A 27,656-nucleotide genomic window follows, 5' to 3' on the forward strand; every position below is an offset into this window, starting at 1 on the left:
CTGACGAGTGAGGACCAGGACGGGAGCGTCTCACATGTGACGTTTGTTCAAATAATCCCTTCATATTATCATTTTAAACGTGTGTAGTAACATTATTATTTGTAGTATGACTTGTTTCATATTGTTTTGTTGTTTCCCTGCCGTTATATTACTTTACTTTGCCAAATTGTGTTGCTTAAAGATCATAATCAGAGCACACTTGTTATGTTTTCTAACTTTACATTTTTTTTATTGCCATTTCTTTTGTTTTTAAATATTCAAAACGTGAGTTGAAACTTGTTGAAACTCTGCATTTTTGTAAGATTCCTATATGTAATAAATTCTAATAAAGGTAAATAAATAAATTGACTATGCTTTCTCCTTAGTAACAGTTAACTGGGTTTTTCCACCATGACCTCATTTTGTTAACACCCATATCACAGCACACATTTTATAGATACAATGTTTAAAAAAAAAATACATGTGAGATAAAGTCAAACAAAGCTGAAGTGTTCAAATTAAATAAATCCTGAACTTGAGTACAGTTTGCAGATACTGCTATTTAAGTTTACAGTTGTGTTTTGGGGCCTTTTCCCCAAATAAAACTATTTCAGGCCTTGAGAAAATCAAATGTTACGCCTTCAAAGACCTGAGGAAAAACAATAATGGACAAAACACCTACGATTCATTGATCACCACTATGATCTATTAGATTTAAACTGCGACTGTAACAGAGTTGGTCCAGATGTGAAAGAGTTTCTGAACGACTGCAACCGTTACAAACTTCTCGAGTTAGAAAACAGTGGAAATGTTGATCGACTAGAACTGAGCTGATCAATATCATCACAACTGTGGATATTGGGACAAATCCTGTTGCTGTGGCAATTTCACCAGATGTTTATACGTAGTTCCTCATTTTGAACAAACACGATAAAAACGGTCACAGATTCTACTAAAACTTTATTGCCAGAAATTAAAAACGAACAAACATTGATAATAAAATAAGTACATTTTTTCTTTAATATTACAAACGACTTGAAATTTTTGAAATAAAAACGTTGCGTTACTAAAACAAGTGACAGTTCAATGTGACAAACTTTTTTTAAAAAGACAAAGAAATATTAGACATTAGAAAGACTTGAGCTGCTTTAGTTCTGGCAGCGCAGCGGCAGTCTGGACTTCTGCGGCGTCGACGCGTCGTTTTCCGTCACTTTAGACTTGCCGGGGATCTTCGACTCCTTCTTCCCACCTTTCTTCTGCTGGTGGAAGGGAAACGACTCGGTTTCAGTTATCATTTCTATTATAAAAAAACAGTTTAACCGACACTTTTTCCCCCCCATCTCGGGGCTAAAGAGGGACTCTCACCTTGAAGAAGGGAACTCGTTTGCTCTCGTTGAAGACGAGGTTTTCGTCGATGAACGACGGCTCCGTGGCCAGACTTTCGTTGCAGGTGCTGAGCTCGTCTTCCAGAGAGTCCTGAACACGACCGAGGGGAACGGGGAGAAGGTTAACTCATGACTACATCAAGGTGAGATCTGGAGCTGCAACAATTAATCGATTATATTAATCGTCAACTATTTTGATAATCTAATAAATGTGAATATTTCTGGTTTCTTTGTTCCTTTATGACAATAAACTGAGTCTCTCTTTGGTTTGTGGACAAAACAAGACATTTGAGGACGTCGTCTGGTGGTTTGAGAAACACTGATGGTCAATAAAAAGTTAAAAAATGTTGAGAAATACCAATCAGTGTTTCCCAAACCACCAGACGACGTCCTCAAATGTCTTGTTTTGTCCACAAACCAAAGAGAGACTCAGTTTATTGTCATAAAGGAACAAAGAAACCAGAAATATTCACATTGAAATCAGAGAATTTGGATTCAAACTGATTAGATTATCAGAATAGTTGACGATTAATTTAATAATCGATTATTTAATATATCATTTTTTAACATTTTGACCAAACAACTAATCGATTAATCGTTAAATTAATCGTCAACCATTTTGATAATCTAATAATCAGTTTTGAGTCATTTTTTTAAAAGAAAAAAAGTCCAAATTCTCTGATTCCAGCTTCTTCAATGTGAATATTTCTGGTTTCTTTGTTCCTTTATGACAATAAACTGAGTCTCTCTTTGGTTTGTGGACAAAACAAGACATTTGAGGACGATGTCGTCTGGTGGTTTGGGAAACACTGATTGATGTTTTTAAACATTTTTCAACATTTTATCGACCAAACAACTAATCGATTAATCATTTAAATAATCAACAGATGAATCGATAATGACTATAAAGGTGAGTTGCAGCCCTGCTGAGATGAGGCATCAGCATGAGGTGGTGTGAGCCAATCAGAGTCGACCTACATGGTCCACCTGGCTGTGTTTGTCGTCGTCGTCGTCCTCCTCCTCCTCCAGCTCCTGCTGCATGGCGGCCTGCAGCTCCTCCTGCTGCCTCCTCAGACTGTCCAGCAGCTCGTTGCGGCTACGCAGCTTCTCTAGATGCCGCGGGTACGCAAAGTCCCGACGCTGCGGCGTGGCACCTGAAGGCCACAGAGGAAACCAGTTAGAGAACCGACTGACTAGGGCGGTTTAAAAGAATAAAACACAGATTTTCTACTTCACTACTTTATTCTGATTCTTCAGGCTACAACTCTGTGACGCCTCCAATGTCTGTTATAAATGTAATACACACATGTCTCGGACACAGACATCACAGATTTCTGCTCTTATTCCTTTCTAAAGGTCGAATCAGACAAGTTTTAGACCTGGGAACCGTTTCATTCCTTCTTACAGAAGCTTTAACTCATCATCTGTCCCTGGAAGATAAAAACTGTCTCAGAGCACAAACATGAAATCAATGAAAGAGCTTCGTTTACCTGTCTACTGTCATCATCTATTTACTCATTCAATTTCTGTATACATAGATACTGTATATAAAGTGCAGCGATCACTGTTAGTTTGGGGTGGGACTTTTTGTTTTGTCTTTTCTAATGTTTGTGCTCATAAAATTGAAAAACCAATAAAGAGTTGTTTTTTTTAAAGGAGTCAATTTTCTGATTCATTCATTTGAAAAGATACCGATTCATAAAATCCTTAAGTTTGATATTTTAATGTTTGAAATATCCTGTTTCCTCTGAGAGACCAACAGAACGAGATCACAGATCCTAGGCTGCCGTTTTTATTTTGTTGTGTCCATTCAGCCCACAACTGTACTGAAGAGCTGCCCTGTTAAACTTCTGGAGTGGGTCATGTTCACTAAGTAAATAAATGTGCATTAATGTTGCTGCGTTTGGGTTCATTTTTAATGCAAACATTGATATTTTTAATGTTTTATAATGCACCAGGTTAGACAGTTCCATCTTTGTACAATTTGCAGCACAAGTTCTGTGAAAATCTCGTTCATAACTGAGGAAAACTGCTGTTAAAACTAAAAAAAAAAAAATCTATAAATAAATCGATATTGAATTGGAAACTGAATCAGTGAATCAGAAGCGACACCTTCTCGTGTTAACAACCCTGAGGCCGGTACCTGTGGGGACGTCGTGCTGCAGCTCTTCGTGCAGGAAGTCATCCACCAGCTGCTGACTGGCCTCCAGCTGGTACTCGACCTTGGCCCGCTGCCGGTCCAGTTGGACCCGGTCCAGACCGGTTTGGTGCTGCACGGCCGTCAGAGCCAGTCTCACTTCCTGCTGCTGAGCCACCAGCTCGTCCTCGGCTCGTTGCAGCTGCTCCGTGCAGTGAGACTCCACGCTCTGCAGAGAGAGAGAGAGACGCCACGGTCAGAGTCAGTCAGGACGAGGAGCACTCGGCTCTCTGTGTCTTTAAAGGACGATTCGTGTCAAATTCAACCTGCGGCTCTAAGTTGTAATATTTCAGCTCTAACAGAATGAATCTGCAGATTTTGTTTCCAGTGTCTCCTGTTCTGCACAAAACCACTATTTCTTTTTCATCACAGACAACATCAGATGTCTTCAAACATACACAGAGGGGTTTGTTCACTTCAAGAAGACGACATGTTTGTAAATGGAGCTGGAATACAATGTTTCCAGGTCTGAAGCTCCTGTTTGTTTCATCAACAAAGGAATATGAACTCTATGGCTCCAGACTTTTGCCCCTAAACTTTGAGACAGTGCAAGTAAATGTTTCATCTACTTGTGCAGCCAGTTGCTATACTTGTTCTTTTTCTTTCTTTTCTTTTAACACTGGTGAAACATGGAAGGGGCTGGGAATGTGAACATTCAAGATTAAAGATATGACAATAAATATCTTGAATGTTCACATTTCCTTTTTCCTTTCCATTCATCAATCAAGATTTTCATTTGTCTTATTTCTTGTCAAAATGTCTAATTTCTAGTCAAAACTAAACTCTTTTCACTTTAAATGAGACTCATCACCTAAAAATTAACTTGTTTTTAGATCATTTTCATTTGTTTCAAACACATTTTCACTTGAAATAAGTAGAAAAATCTGCCAGTGAAAGCAAGATTTTTGTGCTTGTAATAAGGAAGAAAAACTTGATTTTTCTACCTATTTCAAGTGAAAATCTGCTTGAAAGAAGTAAAAAGTGTCTAAAAACAAGCTGCTTTTTAATGTGATGAGTCTTATTTTTAGTAGAATGAGATTTGTTTTGACTAGAAATAAGACAAATATTCTTGGTAAGATTTTGAGTTTTTGCAGTGTTCAAACTGTTTCTGTTCTCATCTCCTTCATTCACCTGCTTCAGGTCCTGAGCGTCGGAGGAAACCGTCCCCAGCACGGCGAGTCGTTCCTGCGCCCGGCTCTCCGCCTGCTCGCGGGCGCCGGCGCTCCAGTCGCGGCGCCGCTGCACGAGGCCGGACGCGGCGCGCTGCAGGTGGGAGCTGCAGCCCGACATCTCCTCCAGCGTCGCACCGCACTCGTCCGCGTTGAGCCGCAGCAAAGCGGCGACGGAGGAGGAGGCGGAGGAGACGAGGTCGGCGCGGTCCGACGCCTGGCGCTCTGCCGCTCTGCAGCCGCTGCACGACACGGGAGATACACAACAACAATATATCAATACAATCAGGGCCGGCCCTAGGATTTTGGTGGCCCCTAAACAAGGTTTTTGGGGAACGACAGAAATGTCCAGTTTATGGAAATGTTAAGCTCCTCCCACCTGCTGATGTTCTCCTGCAGACTGTGCAGCGGCTTCTGCAGCGCCGACGAGGCCGAGCGCAGGTCGGCGTAGCCCTGCTGCGTCTCCATGGTGAGCAGGTTGAGCTGGTCCTGCAGACACTGGATGGTCTGCTTCATGCCCTGAGGACCAATCAATCAATCAATCAGTCAATCAATCATTATCTGAACAGTGCCAACACTTAAAAAGGGACATTGTGTAGGTTTTCCCCCCATCTAGCGTTGTGGTTGTATTTCTCAAGCAACTCAATCGTATTTTTCATGCCAATAACAGAGCCTAAACCAATAAAATAAAACAAAACCAGCAATACATAAATAAACTTAAGTGCTACATTGCATATAAAAAATTATTATATGATCAAGAGTGAAATAATAAAAGTAATAAAACAGTAGAACTGTAAAAAATAAATAAATAAATAAAAAAGAAATAGGTAAAAACCGGTCGAATTAGTAAAGAACTTACAGTTCTGCCATTAAATGCTACATATTATTGTTTAGTGTTTTAATGGCGGAAGGGATAAATGAGTTCTTATATTCAATCTACTTTTAGGGACTCTGAGCCTTCGTCCTGAGGGCAGCACATCAAACTCTGGGTTGAGGATGTGTGTCAGGTCGTTAAAAATCTTTTGTGCTTCTCTGAGCAGTGATTTCTCATATAACAACTTAAGGTAATTCTGCTCCTCCCTCCCTATGATTTTCATGGCGGTTTGAGCCAGGCGTGAAAATCATAGGGAGGGAGCACTCACATTCATCTCTGTCAACGTAACTCCATGTCTTTGATTTTTATGTAATACCTTTTTTTTTCCTGTCCACTTGTCAATGTGTATTTGTTCTTGAGCTAGTGATGTGATGTGCTTTTCGCAACTTAGAAAGTTGAGTCATTTTTTCCATTTTCTGTTTCCACTTAACAAGATTTCAAAATTCCACAAGAAGCTCCAACCTGTAAGTAACGTTTAACCGCTGCCTCCACTTCACCACGGATCTATTAGACCTTTTAGATCTATTAGATCCATATGTTGATGCTTCCCTTCAAAAACTACAGGCGAGCTCTTCCCCAGCCTTGTTTTGTGCTTCATGTTTACACAACAGTAAGAGGACTGTAGGACGGATTTCAAAATAAAGGCGACTTTCCAAAACTGATTCAACTGCATAATTTACAAGGTCATTTTCAAAAGGAAAAGCAACACTAATGTTTCTTATTGTCACTGTGTTCCCTGTGAATTCAGTTTGATATTGAAAGGAGAAGAGCAGCTGTTATGACAGAACTCCACCTCAGAAAGCGACTCGTGTTACTAGCAGGAGGGAGGGAGCTCCTCCTGGGAATTTAAAATATCTTTAAGTCAGAAAAAACTGTTACTCAGACAAAAAAACAGAAAAAAATACTCTGAAAAACAGAGCTGTTTTCTTTCTTCAAGTGAATGCAATGCCCAATACACACTTAAAACCACTGGGATTAAAGGCATCGAGGAAACGCTGTCTGACACTCAATCGTTTGCAATGAGGAAAACACTAGAGCGTAAATGAAATAAGATAAAATAGATAAATGTAATGGGATATATTAAAATAAAAGAATAATAGTGTTATGAAAATATAAAAATTATAAAATTCAGTTAAAAGCCAGGCTATAAAGGCAGGTCTTCAGTTCGCCTTTAAAGGAATAGTTCCCGCACCAGGAAAATGCAATCCAGGACTGTCTAGGCTGTAAAAATGTCCTAAATGATGTAGTTTCCAGTAAACTCTGGACTATCTCCCTTCAGGACACTTGGATTGCAGTGGACGAGCAGTGTGGAGGAATATTAAAGGGGAACTAAACCCCTCAGTTTTGGATGACGTGCTCTAAGCTTGAAATTCAAAAAATGACTTGATTATGGGCGGGACTTCAGGAGCACTCTCCGATCCCCCCTCCCCCCTGCGCCCCATTCACACCCGCGAAATCACACAAAAGAGAAAAAAAAGTAATAAACACACATCGACACTTCTGCTAGGGCTATCTAGGGCTAACGAGCTACTAACGAGCTACTAACGAGCGACTCTAACAGCACTAGTAGCGCGGACACTACTAGGAGAGGACGCCAGAGCCGTGACACAGCATCTACAGCTGATCCGCCGGCTCGTTAACGGCTCGTTAGCGCCAGCGGCAGCCGCAATAACGATTCCCATTCAGGCAGCTGTTAGCAGCCGTTAGCTGCAGCAGAGCAGCTAGACTGCCTAGCAACCGTTAGCGGCAGGCAGCAGCCGGTGCTGATTGGTCGGGGAGCTAGTGGCCGGTGACGAAAGCTGCCTCCAAAACGTCATCTGCCTCCATCTCAGCCAATAGAAAAATTCGATTGTAATAGCCGTGTTTCAACCCGTAGAGGGCAGTCACTCTACATTTTTACTACAAAATACACCAAGTTGAAATATTTTGACTAAAATGTCAAAAGTTGGACCAGAATCAACCGACAACACTACCTTATACCCAAATATATTTGTTTTCAGCAGAAAAAAGTGGTTTGGGGGTTTAGTTCCTCTTTAAATGGTTGTGTAGTTTTATGGACGTTTTTGTGTCGGTCCCTATTATTACTCTCTTATAAAGTTTTGGTTGGACTACGAACCGGCCTCCCGGGTCTCCAGATGACCTTTGAGGAATAAAAAACTACTCTGGAGTATTCATCAGCATGAGGGGGAGTCACTAATGACTTCATGAATTTCATTTTTTGGGTGAACTATTCCTTTAACATTCCCATCATTTGTGAAAAGTGTGTGTGTGTCTGTTACCGTGTGGTGTTTCTCCTGCGCCTGTTGTATCTGCGCCTCCAGCTGCTGCTGCTCAGCCTGCAGAGCGTTGAGACTCTGCAGGCTGTCGGTCCTCAGCGCACCGAGCTGCTGCACCAGAGCACCGAGGAACACGCTCGTCTCCTTCATCGCCTCCACCTGAGACACACACACACACGTTGAATCGATCTGTTCTGGTGTTGTGGTGTTGTATTGTTGTGTTATTGTGTTGTGGTGTTGTAGTGTTGTTCGTACCTGGTCGGCCAGACCGCGCTGCTTCTCCACGGAGCCTCTCAATCCGCCCGTCAGCTCCGTCAGCGCCGACAAACCCATCAGGATCTGAACGTTCAGGACTTCCTCCATGTCCTGCTGGTGCTCGTCCTAAACAACAACAACAACAACTTTTACTTTAGATTCATTCCCAATGTAATATTATAATAATATTATAATATAATAATAGGCAGCTTTTATGTGAGATTTTTTACTGTGGGTTTCTACGTTGGTGTTTGTGTGTCTAACTGTTCGGAGCCCAAACTGATGACAATTTTCTGTCCTTGTGATTGACAATAAAGCTTTTTGAATTGAATTGAATTAATACTTACTTATCGATGTTTGTACTTGTATGTGTTCTCTGTTGTATTATGTTATCGTGTCAAATTCCTTCTGTGTCTGCACAATACTTGGCAAATAAATGTGATTCTTATGCATATATTTTGTATTATTTGGGTCAAAATAGGGTTGAATTCACAGCTGCAACTCAATAAATTAGAATATCATGGAAAAGTCTATTCCCTGTAGTTCAAGTCAAACAGCCCCAACAGAGTATTGAGTGCATATAGATGGACAAACTTTTCAGAAGGCCAATATTTCTATATTAAAAATGCTTTTTGAAATTGTTTTTTGTTGTATTCAAATGTTTTCAGGTTCAGAATTTTAGGTCTTCATTAAATGTGGAGCCTTAATCATTACAATTACAAGAAATTAAGATTTGATCTGTTTCAATCTGTGTGTAATGGATCTATTTAATGTATTAGTTTCACTTTATGAATTGAATTACTGAGATTAATAAACTTTTCCATGATATTCTAATTTATATAGATGCTCCTGTTCACTCCCATTGGCCATTTAACTATTCACTGAGATATTTCTATCTTCTTAGAAAAGGGATTTCCAATCATTGATCAGTCATTCCTATGAATTTATGGAAGTGACAACATCTAAAAAAAAGTCCAACATTTCACTAAAACTGTGAGTCAAATACTGGATAACTGACTTTTGCTTTGTCTTTAGTTTTTATCTTTGCTGTTTTCTTAATTCCTCCTTTGTATCTTTGCTGTAAAGTGTTATATAAATAAAGATTAACTGGTTGTTTGTTCCTCACCAGCAGCTGCAGCAGCGCCTCCTTGTCCTGCAGACACAGCGCCTCCTGCTGGCGGACTCGGTCCTGACAGCGCGACACGCCGTCGGCCATCAGTCGCCCAACGCCGCCCACGACCGACTTCAGCGTGGCGACGGGACCGGACAACGCCGCCTCGTTGGTCCCGATCAAACCGTCTGAGGAGAGAGAGAAGAAACACAGCTCTTAGTTAGTGTTTGTGTGTGAGATGAAGGGTTATTATAGTAAATTAAAACTAGCAGTGAAATAATAATTTAGTAGACTGAAATTAGAATGACAATTATTTTCCAAAAATCGAGAACTACAATTAATAATGCAAAAATAACTAAAACTTAAGTGAATGTGAACTAAAGGATGTCTAAAATATCGTCAATGACACGACACACGTTTACTTTTTTGTGTAATCTCCTTAACAATTCTTTTGTTTATTCGTTTTTTTAATTGTAATTTATATATTTTGATCGTTTATCCCTTTGTGTAATTTACATATGAAAATTATTCTTTTATTATTATCATCATTTATATGTATTTCTGATTGTTCTGCTTACTTTTTGTACGACATTATATTTCATTGTAGGTGGAAGCGTCTAATTAAAGCTGCAACAATTAATCAAAAAATTATCGATTATTAAATTAATCGTCAACCATTCTAATAATCTAATAATCAGTTTCAGTAGTTTTTTAATAAAAAAAAAAAAGTCCAGATTCTCTGATTCCAGTTTCTTCAATGTGAATATTTCTGGTTTCTTTGTTCCTTTATGACAATAAACTGAGTCTCTCTTTGGTTTGTGGACAAAACAAGACATTTGAGGACGATGTCGTCTGGTGGTTTGAGAAACACTGATTGATAGTTTTTCAACATTTTATTGACCAAACAACTAATCGATTAATTGTTTAAATAATCAACAGATTAATCCACAATGGAAATAATGGATAGTTGCAGCCCTACATCTAATAAACTCTTTTTTCTCCACTTCCAGCACTTTCAACTTGTTCCTTTTACTTGTGTATTTTTAACTGTGCAAAATAAATCTAAAAATAAAAACTAGTGAGTTCCTCTAAAATAAAAACTAAATGAAAACTGCTTCACCACTTGTTGAACTCACTAAAACTAAACCGAAATAAAAAGATCAAATAAAAAAACTAAATAAAAACTAATGAAAAATCTAAAAAGTATAATAACCTTGGTGTCGGTCGGTCGATCAGATCTAATCTAAAAGAGTCTGTGTGTGTGTGTGTGTGTGTGTGTGTGTGTGTGTGTGTGTGTGGTTGACCGTACCGATGGCGTGTGCGTAGCCGCTCAGCATGTCGTGGTGTTTGGCGCCGTGCTCCTCAACGGAGCGGTGCACGTGGTTGAACGCTCCCGCCATCCGCTGGGAGAAGCTCAGCTGCATCTGCCGGTTGTGCTGCTCCACCTGCAACACACGGGAAGTTCAACACACAGGGAAGTTCACCATACCACCATGATTATTATTATAATTATTAATAATATTATTATGATAGCTGATGTGTAGCTGTGTGTTTGTGTGTCTGACCTTGGTCTTCCGGTCCAGCTTGTCGTGAAGCCCCGACACGTCGCTGGTGCTGGCGTCCACCGTGGTCAGCAGCTGAGGGAGCAAACAGGACGTTGTTATTCGTAGCGGTGCAACAGTTCATCTACTGCATCGATTTACATTCCTATGATCCAACTACATCCATCTGTGCTCGGCTAGTTGACCTTCCAGGCGACATTTATCGATCCAACATCATTTTAAATGGTTAACAATCCACTTTATCAATACTAGGGAATTGCACATTGGATTTAAGCACGGAAAACTCTTTATGGATTTGTTTTTTTTAGTACTTTTAACGATAAAGAAACGTTAAAAGTCACTCGATTCAGTCCGCCTGTCTGTTAATTCATCCTGAAGTGTGAAGTCTGCACCCTATTCAAAATAAAAAGGTTAATGCATTTGCATTTGAAAGTATTACCCAACCCTATCACTGCCCCCTTTTTAATGTTTATTTTATTCATTTTCTGTATTTTTCATTTTATTTTTTACTTCTATCTTTCTGTATTTTCCTTTCCTTCCTTCTTGTCTCCCATTAACAAGTTAATTATATATTTTATACATTTATGTTTAATTCTTATGAATTCACCTATTTGTGAGTAACTCTTCTGTGTTGCCAAACAACATGCTTTAATTCAATCACTAACAAGTTCATTATTATGTGCATTCAAATTCTTCACTAGATTTCACAGTTGAATTCACCCATTTACGATTAAATCTTCTGTTTGTCCGTACTAACAGGCTGGTACCGAGAACGGAAACAAAAAGTTAAATAAAAACTTGTTTTGGTCAAAGAGGAAGTTTAGAGTCGACTCATGAACATCATCACTGACAATCTGGAAAGTACAGGAACAGAAAAGAGGAACTGACACGACTCGAAGCAAATTAAAAACCAAACTATCTAAATATAGTTCACACACACACACAGAGTGAAGCGTGTCGTCGTGTCTTTACCTGCCCGGCGGCGCTGTAGAGCGTCTGCTGGGCCGAGCTGAGCTCCGAGCTGACGAACTCCTCCTGACTCAGCTTGTCTTTGGTCTGCAGCAGGTCTCTGCTCGTCTCCTCCAGCCTGAAGCGCACACACACACACGCAAACTAGGTCAACAAAGAGCTGCCAAAACAACGAAAAATATTCACAACAAGTCATTCATACCAAATGCAATTACAATATTAAATTCATGAACTCATTCCAGGACATTTTAGAGCTACGTACATCAGCTCTTTACTCTTTCATTGTGTATTGAATGACATGTTATTTATTTAATGTGTGTTATCATGTGATTTTATGTGGTATTTTTTGTGGTAAAGACAAAAATAAAGAAAGATGAGATTAGAAACCGGCGACGGCGTCCTCACCTCTGCTGCTTCTCGTCCAGGTCGACGGTGACCTGCTCCAGTCTGGATTTACTGTCCCCAAACAGCTCCGTCACCTACAGAGAGACGAAGAGATGAAGAGATGAAGAGATAAGACTCTTTATTGTCTTTGTGTAGAAACAATGAAACCTGTGGTGGCCTCCAACATAAGAAGAACAGATGGAAACACATAGAAATTCAAACAAAGTGGATGAATAATACATTATGCAGGGTTAAAAACACAGAATAAAAAATAAAAATGCATGAGTTTGTGTTTCATAAGGAAACAACTTCCTCCTCCCTCCTGAGTTAAAGCCCCGACGTTGATCAGAGGAACATTGTGATGTCACACAATCCGTCTAGAACTGGATGACAGACACGCGTTACTCAGACTGGACTAGTGACGTAATGATTATAGGTTTTCTTGGTACGATTGTCAGAGAAATAGTCACGATTATTATTTTTAATAATTTTACAACACTATGAATGTTTACACTAAAATATAGTCTAAATATTCTGTTTATATAATTTGCAATGCATTATATTTTAAAGGGACAATGAGGAGTTTCTCCATCAGCAGAACGAAAAATTCCGCAACAATAAAAAAAAGTCTCATATTAATGTGGATGAATCTCCGTTACCACTTGTTAATGGTCCATTTTAGATAAATCTATGGTTTTGTCTCTATGGTTATTTTGTTATTATTAGTGGTGGTGGAAATGCTGGGCGAGCCGACCAGCGTTTCTTTACTTTCGGTTTCGTGGCGAGTCATGAGAATAACGCCGCCGAATCTCCGTTTATGGTGGGAACTACGACGGTATGTGATCGTCTTCCAACCTCTGACTTTAATTCTTGATGAATGAAAACATGAGTCTGTCTTGCACCGGTCAAAGAATTTCACGGTGCGGAGGCTCATAAATGTAGTAACTCCTCGTTGTCCCTTTAACCCAGTTACTGTGTATTTACACAGCCAGGTGTGTTTCCTGCAGGTGATGATTCATATCAGACATCATTGATTTAATCCGTTTGTTTGGAGGTGAATCAGTTTCCTCTGATAAACTTCACCACTCGGTCTCGTCTCTCTCTATGTTACACACCAGTTGCAGACACAACAACCGCATGTGTAACGGTGTTGTGCTGTTGCATTGATCTGTCGACACGGTTCCGACATCATCTTTTTTTGGAAAGTGACGACATTCAGGAACTTTTACGATTCAATAATCGTTGCCGTTTAATACCGCGATTAATTGTGAAACGAGTAGTGGTGACGTCTCTAGACTGAACTTCTCCAGATTCGACTAAAACTCCCAGATGATGTGATGGGAAATCTCTTTTTTCTTCTGCATGTGTTCACCTTAATCCGACTGAGACTGGACAAAGCATGTGCACACGCTTCACACCAGTAGAGACGACACAAAGTGGAGCAGAGAGTCAGCCAAAAAAGTATATGTATAAATAAAAAGGAGGAAGAAGGAGAAAAAGGAAGCCATTCAAAGTCATTTGTATATTTTTTCAGCCTGAACTGTAGTTGAGTTATTTATTTCTAGTTATTTATGAGGTGACGATTAACCTGCTGATATACTGAGCCATTGAAGATGAGGACACTTTAATTTATTTGATCTTCCTCTGAGATTCATTAGTTCTTAATCTGAAGTTGTGTCTATCATCATCATCATCATCATCATCATCATCATCGTCATAGCAGCAGCAGCAGCAGCAGCTCCCTCTGCTGGACATTTACCGACTAAAACCGGTCGCTGCAGCTGTGCTTTTGTAAATTACATGATCTTAGTTTAATATTCTGACTCTGATTCCAACTCGATGCTCAGACTGCGACTTCCTGCAAGAGGCCGATTCATTTTTTTCAAAATAAAAGCACAAACATGAGGAGGTCAGAGGTCAGACTTCCTCTCGTACCTTCTTCAGCTCCTCCTCCATGACGGCGATCCGCTCGGTGTACTCGGAGATCTGCTCCTCGTGGGCCGTGATCTGACTCATCATGCCCCTGGATGGACATGGACACACACACACACACACACACACACACACACAAACACACACTGTGAACAAGCTGCATCTCAACAGGTGAATTCTCATTTTTACTAAAACACAGAGAACAAACATTTATCAAACTTTCCTCATTTTAAAACTCATTTTGTCAGAATCTGCATTGTTATTTTAAAATCAATAATAATTGATCATTTGATTCGACTGATGCATTAATCAATTTAATTTAATTAAATGAAGACAACAGTTTAAAACACTGAGTTTAGCAATTATTGTCGATTATTTTCTATTTGATAAAGTGGAATTTTTTTTTTGAATAATTCTCAGTGAGATTTATTAAATATGAAGTTTTTTTACTTCTACTACTGAATTTAATGTGTGAAATCAATCAATCGTGGATCAATTGTGTTAATTGATAAACCAACACGTCGTCTTAATATTTAATTATTTGATTAATTAATATTCAAACCGGACAAACTCGGTTTAACTTTAATTCTTTTCCAGATTAGTTCAGATTAGCTCTTTGTTCAATCAGAACCTGATGCTCTGGGGATGTACTGTATCAGGTGTTATTATGGGATGCCCAGTAAGCCCCGCCCACTCCCTCCTGCGTCTTACTCGTAGTTTTCAGAGGAGAGGTAGACGCCGTTCTTGTCCCGCGCGGCGGCCAGGTCTCTCTTCAGACGCTCGATCTCCTCCGTGTACTCCTGGAAAACAAAAACAACAAAAAACAAAACACGTTGGTCAGTTTCCATCGTGTAACCGTGGCAACGACGTGATGTGATGTCACAAGATGCAGGCGAAGTTGACTCGTTCACCTTGATGAGCGTCCTCTTGGTGAGTTTCTGGTTGACTTCAGGTTTGTTCATGATGTTCTTGGCTCTGCTGGCGTACTCCAGCGTGCTCAGCGTCTCCTACACACACACACACACACACACACACACACACACACACACACACACACACTCATTAGTAACAGTAACACACACAGAAACACACACATTTCATCCGTCAGCTGCGGCGCCACCCGGTGGACGTACCTCCATGTTGCTGGACGACGGCGACACGGTGGCGATGATGGAGGTTTTGGTTCGTCCTCCCAGGGAGTCCTGCAGGATGCGGGTCAGTTTGGACTCTCTGTGGGGGAGGAAGGAGAGGAGGGGAGGGGGGGGGGGTTCAGTCATGTGACCCCAATCTGCTCTGTTTTCATTGGTTCATAGTTCACCCAAAATTGAAATTTCATTCTCATTATCTCCTCCCCCTCATGTGGACTAAGGGCTGGGAGAAGTTTCAGAGTCCTCCGTGGCTTCTCTGAGTTACAGGGGGTCTCGGCGTAGCAGTGCATGTCCATATGACGGTTGCAAATGGATACCAACTGTCTTCGTAACAAAAAGACACACCAAAAAACATCCAAATACCTCCATGCTGCTCGTATGTAATGTCCCTCTTGTATTGAAGCCCCGAAATGCGAAATTGTTCCAAAAAAATATTAAATAAGTCTATATTTCAGGCTTGTTTGTAGCGGAAGCTTCTCGAAGCTCCTCTTCCTGGTTCGTCAAATTTGGATGAACTGGGAAGAGGAGCTTACGCTACAAACAAGCTTGAAATTTTTTCGGGACAATTTTGCCTTTCGGGGCTTCAATACAAGAGGGACATTACATACGAGCAGCATGGAGGTATTTGGATGTTTTTTGGTGTATCTTTTTGTTATGAAGACAGTTGGTATCCATTTGCAACCGTCATATGGACATGCACTGCTACGCCGAGACCCCCTGTAACTCAGAGAAGCCACGGAGGACTCTGAAACTTGAAACCATTTCTGACGTTCATAACAAACCAAACAGTTTGAAAATCAGTCAAAAACTGAGCAAGTTCTGGTTATTTTAGTAGAACATGAACCAGAGGCTTAAAGCTCTGAGGGAGGAGGCAGACTGAGCCAAGATGGCAGCCGTGTGGAGACATCTACTCTTCTACATCTATCTACTGTATCTGTGTGGTTTATAACTGTGCTCTCCACCTGTAGGGGACGTGCGGCCTCTTCTCCACCAGCGCTGTGATCACTCTGCCCAGCGTCAGCAGAGACTGGTTGATGTTTCCTGCCTCGCGAGCTCGTTTGTCCACGGCGCCGGAACGGCCGATGTTCTCGCTGCCGGCCAGATCCACCTGGAGGAGGAGGAGGAGGAGGAGGAGGAGAGAGAAGAGGAGGAGGAGGTTGTTAGATCACGGCTCATACCTCTGACCTTATTGATCATTTGCAGGTGTCAACAGAAAACAGACGACAGGTCAGGGCTCCCACTCTCTTCTTAAAAACATTTTCCAGGACTTTTCCAGCTGCTTCAGTCTGACAGAAATGTCATCACACCAAACACAGACACATTCAGGCTGTGGAGAAGAGTTGTTTTCCACAGTTGAACCTTATTTTGTACATTTAACCAATTTGTCTCTATGTTTATTTCTCTCTCAGCCTCAGAAGTCTGAGTTAAAGATGAGCAGTTGGAGGCTCTTTAACTCATCTATGAAATTATCTCTGATAAATTGGTCATAATTTCTCAGCATGTCAGAGAACATAAAAACATGTTGTTAAACCAACAGCTCTGTGCTGCTCCTCTATCAGGTCCAACACCGGAAACACCCATCAACTCAGAGTCTCTAGTTTTCTGTAGAAAATAAATCCTCAGCTGGGTCTGAACAAGTCAAACAGCTCTGGGAGCTGATGTCACAGTCATTCGATATTCGCTGCTAATCGGACTTCTGTCCTTGTCTCAGTTTACATGCAACTGAGAAAACCGAATTACTGACGGTGGAGGACGGGAGCGTGTCCTCCTCCTCAACACCAGGTGGCGATATTGTTTCAGCAGGTTAATACGCCCCCCTTTCCGGTTCACCACAGCAACCTTTTTGAACCGGTCTCCATTTCTGTTTTTTCTCTTGTCCATGTATTTTAAAATGTTCAGCTCCTTGAGCAGGGATAACATGAGCTCACTGTCGTCATCTTTCCAAAAGTGCATGTTCCTGGGGGTTTCTGCCATCTTGTCGCTCTGGTGGTTCTTTTGTTGTGTTTGTATTCTTCTCCTGCGGCTCGCTTTCTTAGCAGGGGGGTGTGGAGCAGGGGCACATGCGTTGTCCAGTTAAACTCCGACTAACGGGGTGTTCCCACCAAACGCGATGGCGCTTCATCGTGCGTCGAGATTACATGTAAAGTCAATGCAAACACGCGATTAGACGCGTCATCGCGCCGGGCGATGCGATGGACGCGATAGCGCGGCGCGATGGACGCGTTGGCTGCGAAAAATCGCCTCCATCGCGTTGCCCGGCGCGATGACGCTTCATCGCTCGAGTTGAAATAATTGAACTTTTGCGGCGAATTCACGTGAAGACGCGCCGCGACAGCCTATCAGCTTTGAGATCGTCACCGACGTGCTGACGTACGGACGTACTGGTGTTCCCTTGGCAGTTTAGTCAGAGCGAGTCTATTGACAATATTAGAAGTTTTCTGGTTTAGTTTAGTTTATTATTCAGATCCCCATTCGCTGCAGCAAAGCCACAGCTCTTCAGTGTTGCTTTTCCGCTGCTGTTACAAACGTTTATGGTTTGGAGATTCAGACCTGAAAGCCCGTTATCACTGCTGTTTTCAACCAGCGGGCACTGCGAGCCGACCGCCCCGTCCCAAAGCACTCAACAGGCGGTCAGTCACACAGTAGTGTCACGGAGCTGTCTCCTCCTCCTCCTGCAGCCAGAGACTCGCACCGCTGTTCCTCTCCCATCTACAGGGACAGGAACAGTGCAGCGGCGGTGGTTATCTCTGCCAGAGAATGAAATAGTGGGAGAAATGTTGTTGTTTGGGCGGGCTCGTCGCGCGATGCGATGCCGCGACAAGGCGTTTTTTGCATTTTGGACCAGCGTCAAAACTGGAGCGTCCAGCGCTACGCGATTTCATTTGACACGCGATTCAATCGCGTTTGGTGGGAACACCCCGTAAGGCGTATACATGACGGACAAAATCGAATTCCAATTCTCCGATTGCAGTTGGACTAAGGTGTTTACAGTACATGCACTTCAGTTGGTACATTTACATGACACTTGAAACTCGTTTTTGTTTTTTTCTAATTTCTATGTGTTTTTTATGACTGTAAAATTGGCAGTTACCAGGTTGAGTTTTCCGATCTTCACCAGCTCCTCTCCGTCCAGCGTGATCTCCTTCATGTGGATGGTGACGGAGAACACCGAGTGGGAGCGGCTGCACAGACACACACACGGAGAAAACCACCAACATTACAAATACATTCAGAACCAAACAGAAACCTTACAGTGCTGGTCTCCAACAGCTATTGAGAACATGCACACAGTATGGTGCTGACTTTGACATAAAGTACAATGCTGGTAAGAGTAAAGTTATGATTATTAGAAGCAGAGAAGACAGACAGTCAACCTTCCCTGACTTCCATCTGTCTGGTACTGCACTCAGTGTGTGCAGCGAGATTAAGTATCTGGGGCATATTATTGTTAATGACTTGTCCGATGATAAAGATATGTACAGGCAGCGTCGTAAGCTCTATGCACAAGCAAACATGCTATGTCGTAAGTTTAGCATGTGCTCTGTATCTGTAAAAATTGCATTGTTTAAAGCATATTGCACACCTTTGTACACAGCCCACCTGTGGTGCCGCTACAAACAAGGTAGTATAAGAAAGCTTACAGTAGCTTATAATGACAGCATGAGGTTACTGTTGAGAGCCCCAAGAAGCTCCAGTGCAAGCCATATGTTTGTTAGTGTCGGGGTACCCACCTGCTCTGCTGTTCTGCGCAATCTGATGTACAGATTTATGTGTAGGGCGTCAGAGAATGAACTTATTAATGTGTTGGTTAATCCTGTACGCAGTTCTGTAAGATTTTCGTCCAGACTGTGGAACCATTTTAGAACATGTTTGTATGCAAGCCTACACTGAATAGTGGGGAAGGCTCTACTTTGTATTTTGTGTTTTGTTTTTTTTTCATTTTTATTCTGTCTTTGTTTTTATTATCTTATTCTGCTTTTATGGTGATATGGATCCCCCTGGGTCTGAAATAAAGATTTAATAATAAAAAATAACATCCGATGGATCGTATTGATCGTATTGAGACGGCCGTGTGTTACCTGGAGTAGGCGTTCATGAGCGTGGAGGCCGTCCTCCTCTTGGCTGATCCTCGCTCCAGGATCTGATAAACCTCGTATTTGTTGTGGACCGTCACCTCCTCCAGACCCTTCACCACCACGCCGCGCTGAAACACACACACACACACACACAAGATACAATTAAACACAGCGGCATCTGCATCAGAATTTACCAATACAAAAAGGAATTACTTTATTAATCCTCAAAGGGAAATTCATTAATTTTGCATGGAACAATAAAGGGCAAAGTGTCAAAACAATCAGACAGTGTTGTGTGTGTTCACAGGGTTTCTGCAGGTTTCACCAACTCATTTTAAAGATTTTTTAAGACCTTTTTAAAACCATTATGGATGAAATTTAAGACCTACACTGCCTGTCCAAAAAAGAACTAATAATGTAATAATGCTCTAATGTGTAGAGCCATTTCTAGGTGGAATAAGTTGCCATTTATCACAACCCAAGCAAGAAGTAAAGAAAGATAAAAAAAAAAAAAAAACGCTAAAAAGATTATTCTTGGGTAAAGATATGTATTCATGTAAAATATTATTGTTATTTGGATTGATATGCAGGTTTAAACATGGACCCCAGAGTCCAGTCCTGAACCCCACTGAGAGTCTTTGAAACATTAAAGGGACAGTATGTGAGATTTACCCCCATCTAGCGGTGCGGTTGCATGTCGGCACGTATTCTTGCTGTTGCGTTTACGTAAACTTGGGCAGAAGTCAGAAAAACAACACACGCTGCATGTATCAGGATAAACAAGCCTCTATGTAAACAAACGGTCCGCCAGCACGAGGCAAAACAATACAGGCGTGACAATATGTTGTCATGGTGATGTCGTATTGTTTACCTGACCCACGTTTTACCGGCTTTCTCTCGTCGAGTAAAATAACATCCAGTTGGTTTGCCGACGGCGTCACTCACGGCGTCATTCAGGTGTCTGACTGCACCTGAAGGCAACACCAGTGCCTCCGTCCTTCCTCACACTAGCTACACGGTGGTGACAGTTTTAACAGGCGCTGTCTGGAAAACTTTCTCCCCGAGCCGAGAAGCTCCGGCGGCCCGAGTTTGAGGTTACTTACAGCCACGGTGACACTGAACGTAAAACATGGCGATTCAACATGGCAGAGAAGGTTCGGTGAACCCCCCCCTGTATGTTTGTAACGACTTGTAACATCTCATTCTAAGGTACGAGAAAGCGCTCGTTTGTATGCGGGCGCGATTCCACTTCAGTGAAATACGTATTTATGAAAGCGATATTTGATTTTTGTCAATAAAAAGCCAATAAAGTCCCATACTGTCCCTTTAATGCAACTCTGGACGGAAATAAATGTTGTGACGTTGCAGAAGCTCATTGAAACGACGCCACAGCAAATGCATGTGGTAATCAGAGCTAAAGGCGGTCCAACGAAATATTAGAGTGTGTGACTTTTTTTTTTTTTTGGTCTATCATGACACAAAGTTATTTGCAAAGTAAATTGACTGCAATATACTGTAGAAGTTGCACGTTTGGCTCGTTTCAATAAAGAAAATGAAGCGTCGCGGGAGCATTTGAAGTAGCGATATGATGGGCGTAGGAAAATTAACACCCGTCTAGAATTATTTAAGAATTGAAATAAAGACTTTTTAAGACCCTGCAGAAACCCTGGTTTAACAATTAAAGCAGAAGTGAGTGATATATTTGTGTTAATATAAGTCTTAAATAGTTGTATCTTCCGACAGCAATCACTTACATAGAGTGTTTGGACTGAAACACGGGTCTGTCAGTCACTCTGCTCTGCTCTGAGCCGAGGAGAAAACATTTATCGTATCCTACAGTTTTTATCCAATGAGGAGAGAGAACGGCATGCAGGGCTGTGGTGTGCAGCCAAGGAACGCCGTGAATGTGGCGACGTAGCGACTAGGACTGTTATGGTGCGTTCAAGGAAACTCGTATTTTTCCGACCGTGAAGTGGTACCAGTTCGATCTGGTACGAGTTCACCGGCCGGAAGTTACGAGTGGCCGTTATAGTGACTTTCACCGGTAAAACAGGTCGGAAAAACACGAGTGGGTTGCCTGGAACGCTACAAAGTCGTAAGTTGTGACTTGAAGCTGTAATTTACGATTTCAAAAGCCTGCCTGGAACGCAGCATTACCGAAAACGACCGGACCACTCACTTCTGCTTTAAGGATCTATGTGCATCTTTAAAACATTTTTTTACTGTTTTTTCTTTTATACTTTGGTTATAATGTGATTGTACCATCATAACATAAACATGCTGTATGTCATAAAGATATGGTTTTGCAACATTGATAGAAATACAAAAACTTATATTTACAAAACAGAAAAATGTAGAAGAAAACTGGGAAACGCTTGTTCACTGTTACGACAATAGCTGGTGAGAGGAGGAAGGAGCTTTTTGGGGGTTGAAAGACTTTTATTTAACGTTTGGCTTCAGTCCGTTTCTCTTTTTTGACTCAATCTGTGTGTAACTGTCAATCTAAACTTGTACTAATCCGACCTACACCTAGTGAAACGATCGCTAGAGGGATCGTGCCGGGCTGCGAGAGTAACGAAAGTTAGAAAACGTGTCGTCACCTTGTTGCGCGGGTCGTCGAACAGCTGCAGCCGCTCGGTGACGTCCTCGGTCGGGCTGAGCAGGTCGAACAGCTCCTCGTTGTAGATCTCTAGCAGAGACACTTTGACCGAGAACTCGGTGCCGTTCTCCGACAGCTTCTCGAAGATCTGGTGCAGCGTCCGGGGGATGATGCCGGCCAGCGGGTCCTGACGGGACGAACCGGGAGAGAAACAGGAAAACAGGAGGTTTCATTCAATGTTTTCTTTACAGTTTACACAAAGAGACTTTTATAGAAACGTCATAATTTGGTTGTTTTTTAAAGTTGAATCTGAAGTTAAATGTCTCATTAACCAGCTTTTTTCTCCTGGTTTATAACCACTTATAATGATAATTCATAATAATCTTTACATAAGAGAAGGTGTTTAATTACATTTATGAAAAGACAGGAGATGATAAAATATGTGAAATGAAAATAAAAACAGAACTCATTCAGAAAAATAGAAAATTAAACAATAAAAAATATATATAACATGTGAAGTACAATGACTGACCACATTCACAAATGTTTCTGAAAAAGCAGCTTAAATACCAACACAAACGCAACTCATTCTACTTAATGAGACACAGAAGATTATTTAAAAAAAAAAACACTGCTGGGATTAAACATAAATTGATTCATAAACTCTTCTAAATTAAAATATTTGAGTTGTGTCGTTTAGGAATGAATATGAACATGTTTTCTTTGCATTATTTATTATTCAAGGTCTGAAAAGACTTTGACTAGTTGCCATTTTCTGCCGATAAATGCTCTAAAGGACAATATTTTTATTTCAATTTTGGGAGAAATGTTTATAGATGTTAATTTTTACTCAAACACATATCTATAAATTGTAAAACCAGAGAAACTCATCACTTTTTCTTTACAGAGCTGTAGCAATTTTACATCATTGATCCCAAACTGGGAAACTCTTATGTCACAGCAGGAAAAACAACCTTAGGAAAAAAAAAGAGGTAAAAATAGAACTGTATCGGGGCTAAAGAGGCCCTGGTTCGATTCCACCAGTGGCCCTTTGCTGCATGTCATTTCTCTTTCTCTACAGACCTGTCTCTCTACAACTCTCCTGTCAATTAAAGGCATAAACGCCCCCAAAATAAAACTGTATGTTTGTTTCTACAAGTTAAGTCTCCAATAATATAATAAAAATCTGAATTCAAATAAAAAGTGGGATACGTGTGAATAAAACTGTGCAAAAAGTGACAGTGGTGAAAACTGAGATAAAGAATAAAAATATAATAAATATAAAAGCATTGTTAACTGACCTCCTCCCAGGTGAACTCCTCGTCTGGGCTCCTCTCTCCCTCCATGGTGAAAGTCTTTCCTGTTCCCGTCTGACCGTAGCTGAGACAGGAAACACACTCACGTGTCAAAAATAAAAGCTTCAATCGATTTAAAAAATGAATGAATTAATGAATAAATAGGTAAATAAAAGCTCAGAGCAGCAGACGTGATGAAACTTACGCGAACACGGTGCAGTTGTATCCCATGATGACCTCGTCCAGGATGGGACAGACCACGCTGCGGTAGACGTCGATCTGCTTCGCGGCCGGACCAAACACCTGAGGAGGGAATCAATTAATCAATCAATAAATCAATCAACAAATGGATCAAAATTTGAATAATTTTCTTTTTTTTGGATTAATTCTTTTGATAGAAACCCAAGTTCACCAAACTCATATCAAATGATCGTGGATTTGATGACTAAAACCTCTATACTCATATTAGTTCAAGTATTAATTAATGACAGAACATTCAAAGCTGGATGATTCATTCATTTGGGTTTTATATAAGTTTCTAACTTCAGCCAACTCCCTTTATGACGTCATGTGAACTAAAGTCTGTAAAGTTCAGCTTCTTGCTTTTCTTTTTCTTCCCCGTTTACATGTCCAAAACAAAGATTTCATTTCATTTCATTTCATTTCAAGCTCCAGGTGGAAATATGAACGAATTAAACCTAATATATCGACAAGAGTTAGAAAGAACAATTATATGGGTAGATACAACTTTCTAATATAAGTCAAATAAAAATATTACATACATCCAACAGCAGAGAAAATACAGATGTTTATGTTCATAACTTCACTGGAGCTGCAGCAGTTTGTTAAATCAACCAACATGATGTTAATCTGCAGCTGTTTTGATGATCAGTCCTTCATTTTATCTAATTATTTAAGCACAAAACCAAATATCTGTTGGTTCCGGCTTCTCAGATCTGAAGATTTGATGCTTTTATTCATCATTTATCCTCATAAGGATAAAACTCCAGTCAGCAGCTGCAGGGATGTGACAACAGTTCTCCTGCGTCCTGCATCCGTCCCTGGAGTTTTATCCCCAAACTGAGGAAATGATAATTAACTGGAGCTGTAAACAGACTCAGGATTGGACAGCAGCAGCAGCAGCAGCAGCAGCAGCAGCAGCAGCAGCAGCAGCAGCAGCAGCAGCAGGAGCAGCAGCAGCAGCAGCAGCAGCAGCAGCAGCAGCAGCAGCAGCAGCAGCGGCGGCGGATCAAACGTCTCGTCCACTCACCATGTCGAACGTGTACGTCTTCCTCGACGCCTTGTCGTTCATCCCTCCCGTCTTCACCAGCACCTCCTTGCGGTTCTGGTCGCAGTCGATGACGCCGTAGGACGACTTCCTCTCCACGGTGTTGAAAGGTCTGGAAGGAAGGGAAGAAAAAGAGACTCGTTTAACTTCACATTATTAAAGTTAGAATAAAAAAACAATTTCAAACAAGTTTAATTTGAGAAAGAAGCAGATCTTTACAGTTATTGGACTATTTTTTTATTTTTTTTTACCTCTGTCAATAAACAAGAGTCACACGAGGCTTGAATGATAAACATGTATTGATCAATACAGACTCTGTTGAAGAGACTCAAAAGATTTTCTCAGCTGCACAAAAGCGTCTTTGAAGAGATGAAAAAAACAACTTCACATCAGTCCTGAGTGTCGTTAATGAGCCTCTGGGTTTTTAACAGACGCCGGTTATCTCTTCTTTATCTCTCACATCAAATACCAGTGTGTGTAATTACAGCACATAAAGAAGAAGATTGATCTGGTGATTTACAGAGTTCCTGCAGGTTCACACTTGAATATTTAACTCTTAAAAAGACATGACTATTAGAAGACCTAATTTAACACAGAACTCACAAGCTTTTATACCAAAAACATGAAAAACAACAGTCAGGATGATTAGACCTCGATTTTATGTAAATTTGTGTCACATTTTTGAAGCAGTAGTCCTTTATAATGTCATCATCAATAATCAAAAACGCAAGGCTTTTTAAATGCATGTCAGGCCTTTTAGTGTAAAGAGGAACTAAAGACTGTTCAACACCAGCTGATCCTCTGTGCACAGTTTCAACAACCACAACGACTTTGAAAAGAATTAATCTTATTTACTGTCAGTTTCTCTACATTAAAATAAAGGAAACACTCATTATTATTATCTGCCATGTTACACCTCAGTTTGATGGGATGGGAAATGTTAATATTGCCAAACCTTTAACCACAGTAACGACAGTAAAGATACACATATATATGCAACAAACACATATAAAACATTAAATACATTTTATGTTTTTTGCTTCTTTACCTGCATCTGACAACCACCTGGATGTTCCTCCCCTTCTCGTCCCGTTTCAGCCCGTTATGTGAAGCCATGATGTTTTCCAGAGGGTTGTTGTTCCACTGCTGGGTCAATCTGACAAAATATATGTGGGTCATTCCGCCAAAAGAGTGCCATTTGCTCATTGTAACTCTTAAAAATTAAACTTCATTTTTCATTCCATTTCAGTATAGAATTTTTTAATATACACATTTACTCATTCAAAATGAGTAGTGGTCAATCTCAGGCTACTTTATTTAATTTATTGATGCTTTTATCATTGCATTTTTGAAGAAAAAGTAACAGCAATGAGGGTAACAGCAATGAGTTTTTAGCATAAAATCAGCAATTGTGTGAAATCTAGCCAAATAGCATCTATACTAATAGCTTGAGCACACAGAGCACATTCTTAGGATTTAACTGAATATTTTACTTTTGATATCAACAAACACTGTCTTAGAGATAATTTAGGTAACAGGAATGAGTTTTAAGAGTGACGGACCCTGACATAGCTACAATATCATTCAATTTCTGGAAAAATAAATTACAGAATTTAATTTTGGTCTTCCCATGACTTTCAGAAGACCTAAATGATGTTACTTCCACCAGAACATGTCACTGGTGGGATGGTCCAAAACTTTTAGAGTGTAGAATGTGTTCGGTAACAGCACTGAGTGAAAACCTGGGGACGGGACTAAAATGTGAATTTTAACCAAAATATAATTAGGTTTTAATTTAAAAAATGTTATATAAGTGTAGATATAATATAAAGTCACACTAATATGCAAAAAAAATGAGATTTTAGAAGGATTTTATTCATAATGCATTGTGGTAAACTATAGCGTTTGGCTCTGGGGACATGCAACAAAGGCTATGTTTCAGTGCTTTGAAAGCCTTTTTATAGTAATTAAAAATTATATATCTTTAATTTCTACAGTGATTCGTGTGTATGGTGATTAGTTTATTAATTAAATGCAATTTATATTATATTATTACATGTTTTTATACATTTAATATGCTGGGGACACAAATGGCACTCTTTTGGTGGAATCGCCCATATATAATATAAGATAATATACAAGAACAACAGCCTTGAGATAAAGAAAAATGATGAGAAACAGACACACACGCGTCCGCCCCTGTAAGTTAATGAACTGCTAACGACAAATTAGCATCGAAGCTAACTATGTTTAAATTGGCCTAAATCCAAAATTTACTTACCGAGTAACTGCGTAAACTTGTGTCTCTCTCCTTTAACAACGTTTCCGTTAACTGTTCCGTTTGTGAAAAGGTGTAAAAGTTAGTTTTATTTAACCGTAAACCGTCTCCTCCGTCCTCTGCTGCCTCTATCTGGTTCTCTGGCGCTCTGTCTACTCTGTCCGTCTGCAAACGTTTCAAACTGTTCTTTTAAATGTGGACGAGCCAATAGCAGGAGAGCACCGGCCAAACAAACGACGCCATTGGTTCAAGGATACACACGTGACCAGGATCAGCGCGGTGCATCACGGGAGGTTGAAACAAAACCAGAATAGCAGCGTAACTACTAGCTAACTTTTAGCAGCAGGTGGAGACATTGCTCCGTGAACCGTGTGGTTTTATGATCAATAATCAATATTTATAATGCGCTGAAGATCCGTGTTCAGGTAAGACAGTTAATAACACATTTTAAAACATAATTAAACAAGAAACAGCGTGTTTAAACCAACGGCGGGGGGAAATATTTGCATTTAACGGCTCTTATTGCAGATATTAGTCCGATCCATTATATATTTATTTATGTTTTATGTCTTTTTTTGTGTAAAATTAGGGGGAATCAAGCAGAAAAAGTGAGCAAATAAAAGTACCAAATTATTTAAATAATTAAAGTTTAGACTAATGAAAGTACTAAATTAGACATTCTTCAGGATAATGTGTGTGTTAGGTTTTGTTTTGTGGCCTGTAACGTTATTGTTTAATATAATAATACTGAAATGCATGCATAAATACTGTAAAACTGTACTTCTGTTTGAGTTTAAGTTTATTTGTCTTATCATGTGTTAGCTATATTGCATTGATTGGTCAGTAAAACATGGACCAAAAAGGTGTAGAGTAGACTGA

At 40.4% G+C, this 27,656-nt stretch overlaps 2 protein-coding genes across 2 annotated transcripts in view; both read right to left on the reverse strand.

The window, feature by feature from the left end:
* The window catches only part of LOC310997934 (uncharacterized protein), a 266,892-nt gene that overhangs the window by 3,269 nt on the left and 235,967 nt on the right, over window positions 1–27,656 (reverse strand). The window lies entirely within an intron of this gene.
* On the reverse strand, window positions 1,122–26,920 carry kif11 (kinesin family member 11). Its single transcript, XM_083988706.1, has 26 exons — window positions 26,781–26,920; window positions 25,548–25,655; window positions 24,482–24,611; window positions 23,417–23,514; window positions 23,218–23,296; window positions 21,918–22,103; window positions 19,321–19,445; window positions 18,333–18,423; window positions 16,204–16,349; window positions 15,227–15,323; window positions 15,005–15,100; window positions 14,805–14,893; window positions 14,097–14,184; window positions 12,183–12,256; window positions 11,781–11,895; window positions 10,812–10,883; window positions 10,556–10,691; window positions 9,262–9,434; window positions 8,136–8,261; window positions 7,884–8,039; window positions 5,110–5,249; window positions 4,693–4,972; window positions 3,508–3,730; window positions 2,343–2,518; window positions 1,345–1,455; window positions 1,122–1,235 (listed from the first exon to the last, which is right to left on the reverse strand). Exons 2-26 carry the CDS (start codon window positions 25,613–25,615, stop codon window positions 1,128–1,130), a joined length of 3,183 nt encoding a protein of 1,060 aa, XP_083844832.1. The 5' UTR covers window positions 25,616–25,655; window positions 26,781–26,920; the 3' UTR covers window positions 1,122–1,127.

The sequence above is a fragment of the Trachurus trachurus genome, assembly GCF_905171665.1.
Source record: "Trachurus trachurus genome assembly, chromosome: 15".
Lineage (NCBI taxonomy): Eukaryota > Metazoa > Chordata > Actinopteri > Carangiformes > Carangidae > Trachurus > Trachurus trachurus.

Excerpts from the sequence above, each read along its gene's own strand:
- kif11 (XM_083988706.1), bottom strand. The coding sequence starts at position 25,615 with ATGGCTTCACATAACGGGCTGAAACGGGACGAGAAGGGGAGGAACATC. Across the intron at positions 23,297-23,416 it reads TACAACTGCACCGTGTTCGC|CTACGGTCAGACGGGAACAG; the intron begins GTAAGTTTCATC and ends TTCCTGTCTCAG. Across the intron at positions 1,236-1,344 it reads AACGAGTTCCCTTCTTCAAG|AAGAAAGGTGGGAAGAAGGA; the intron begins GTGAGAGTCCCT and ends TTCCACCAGCAG.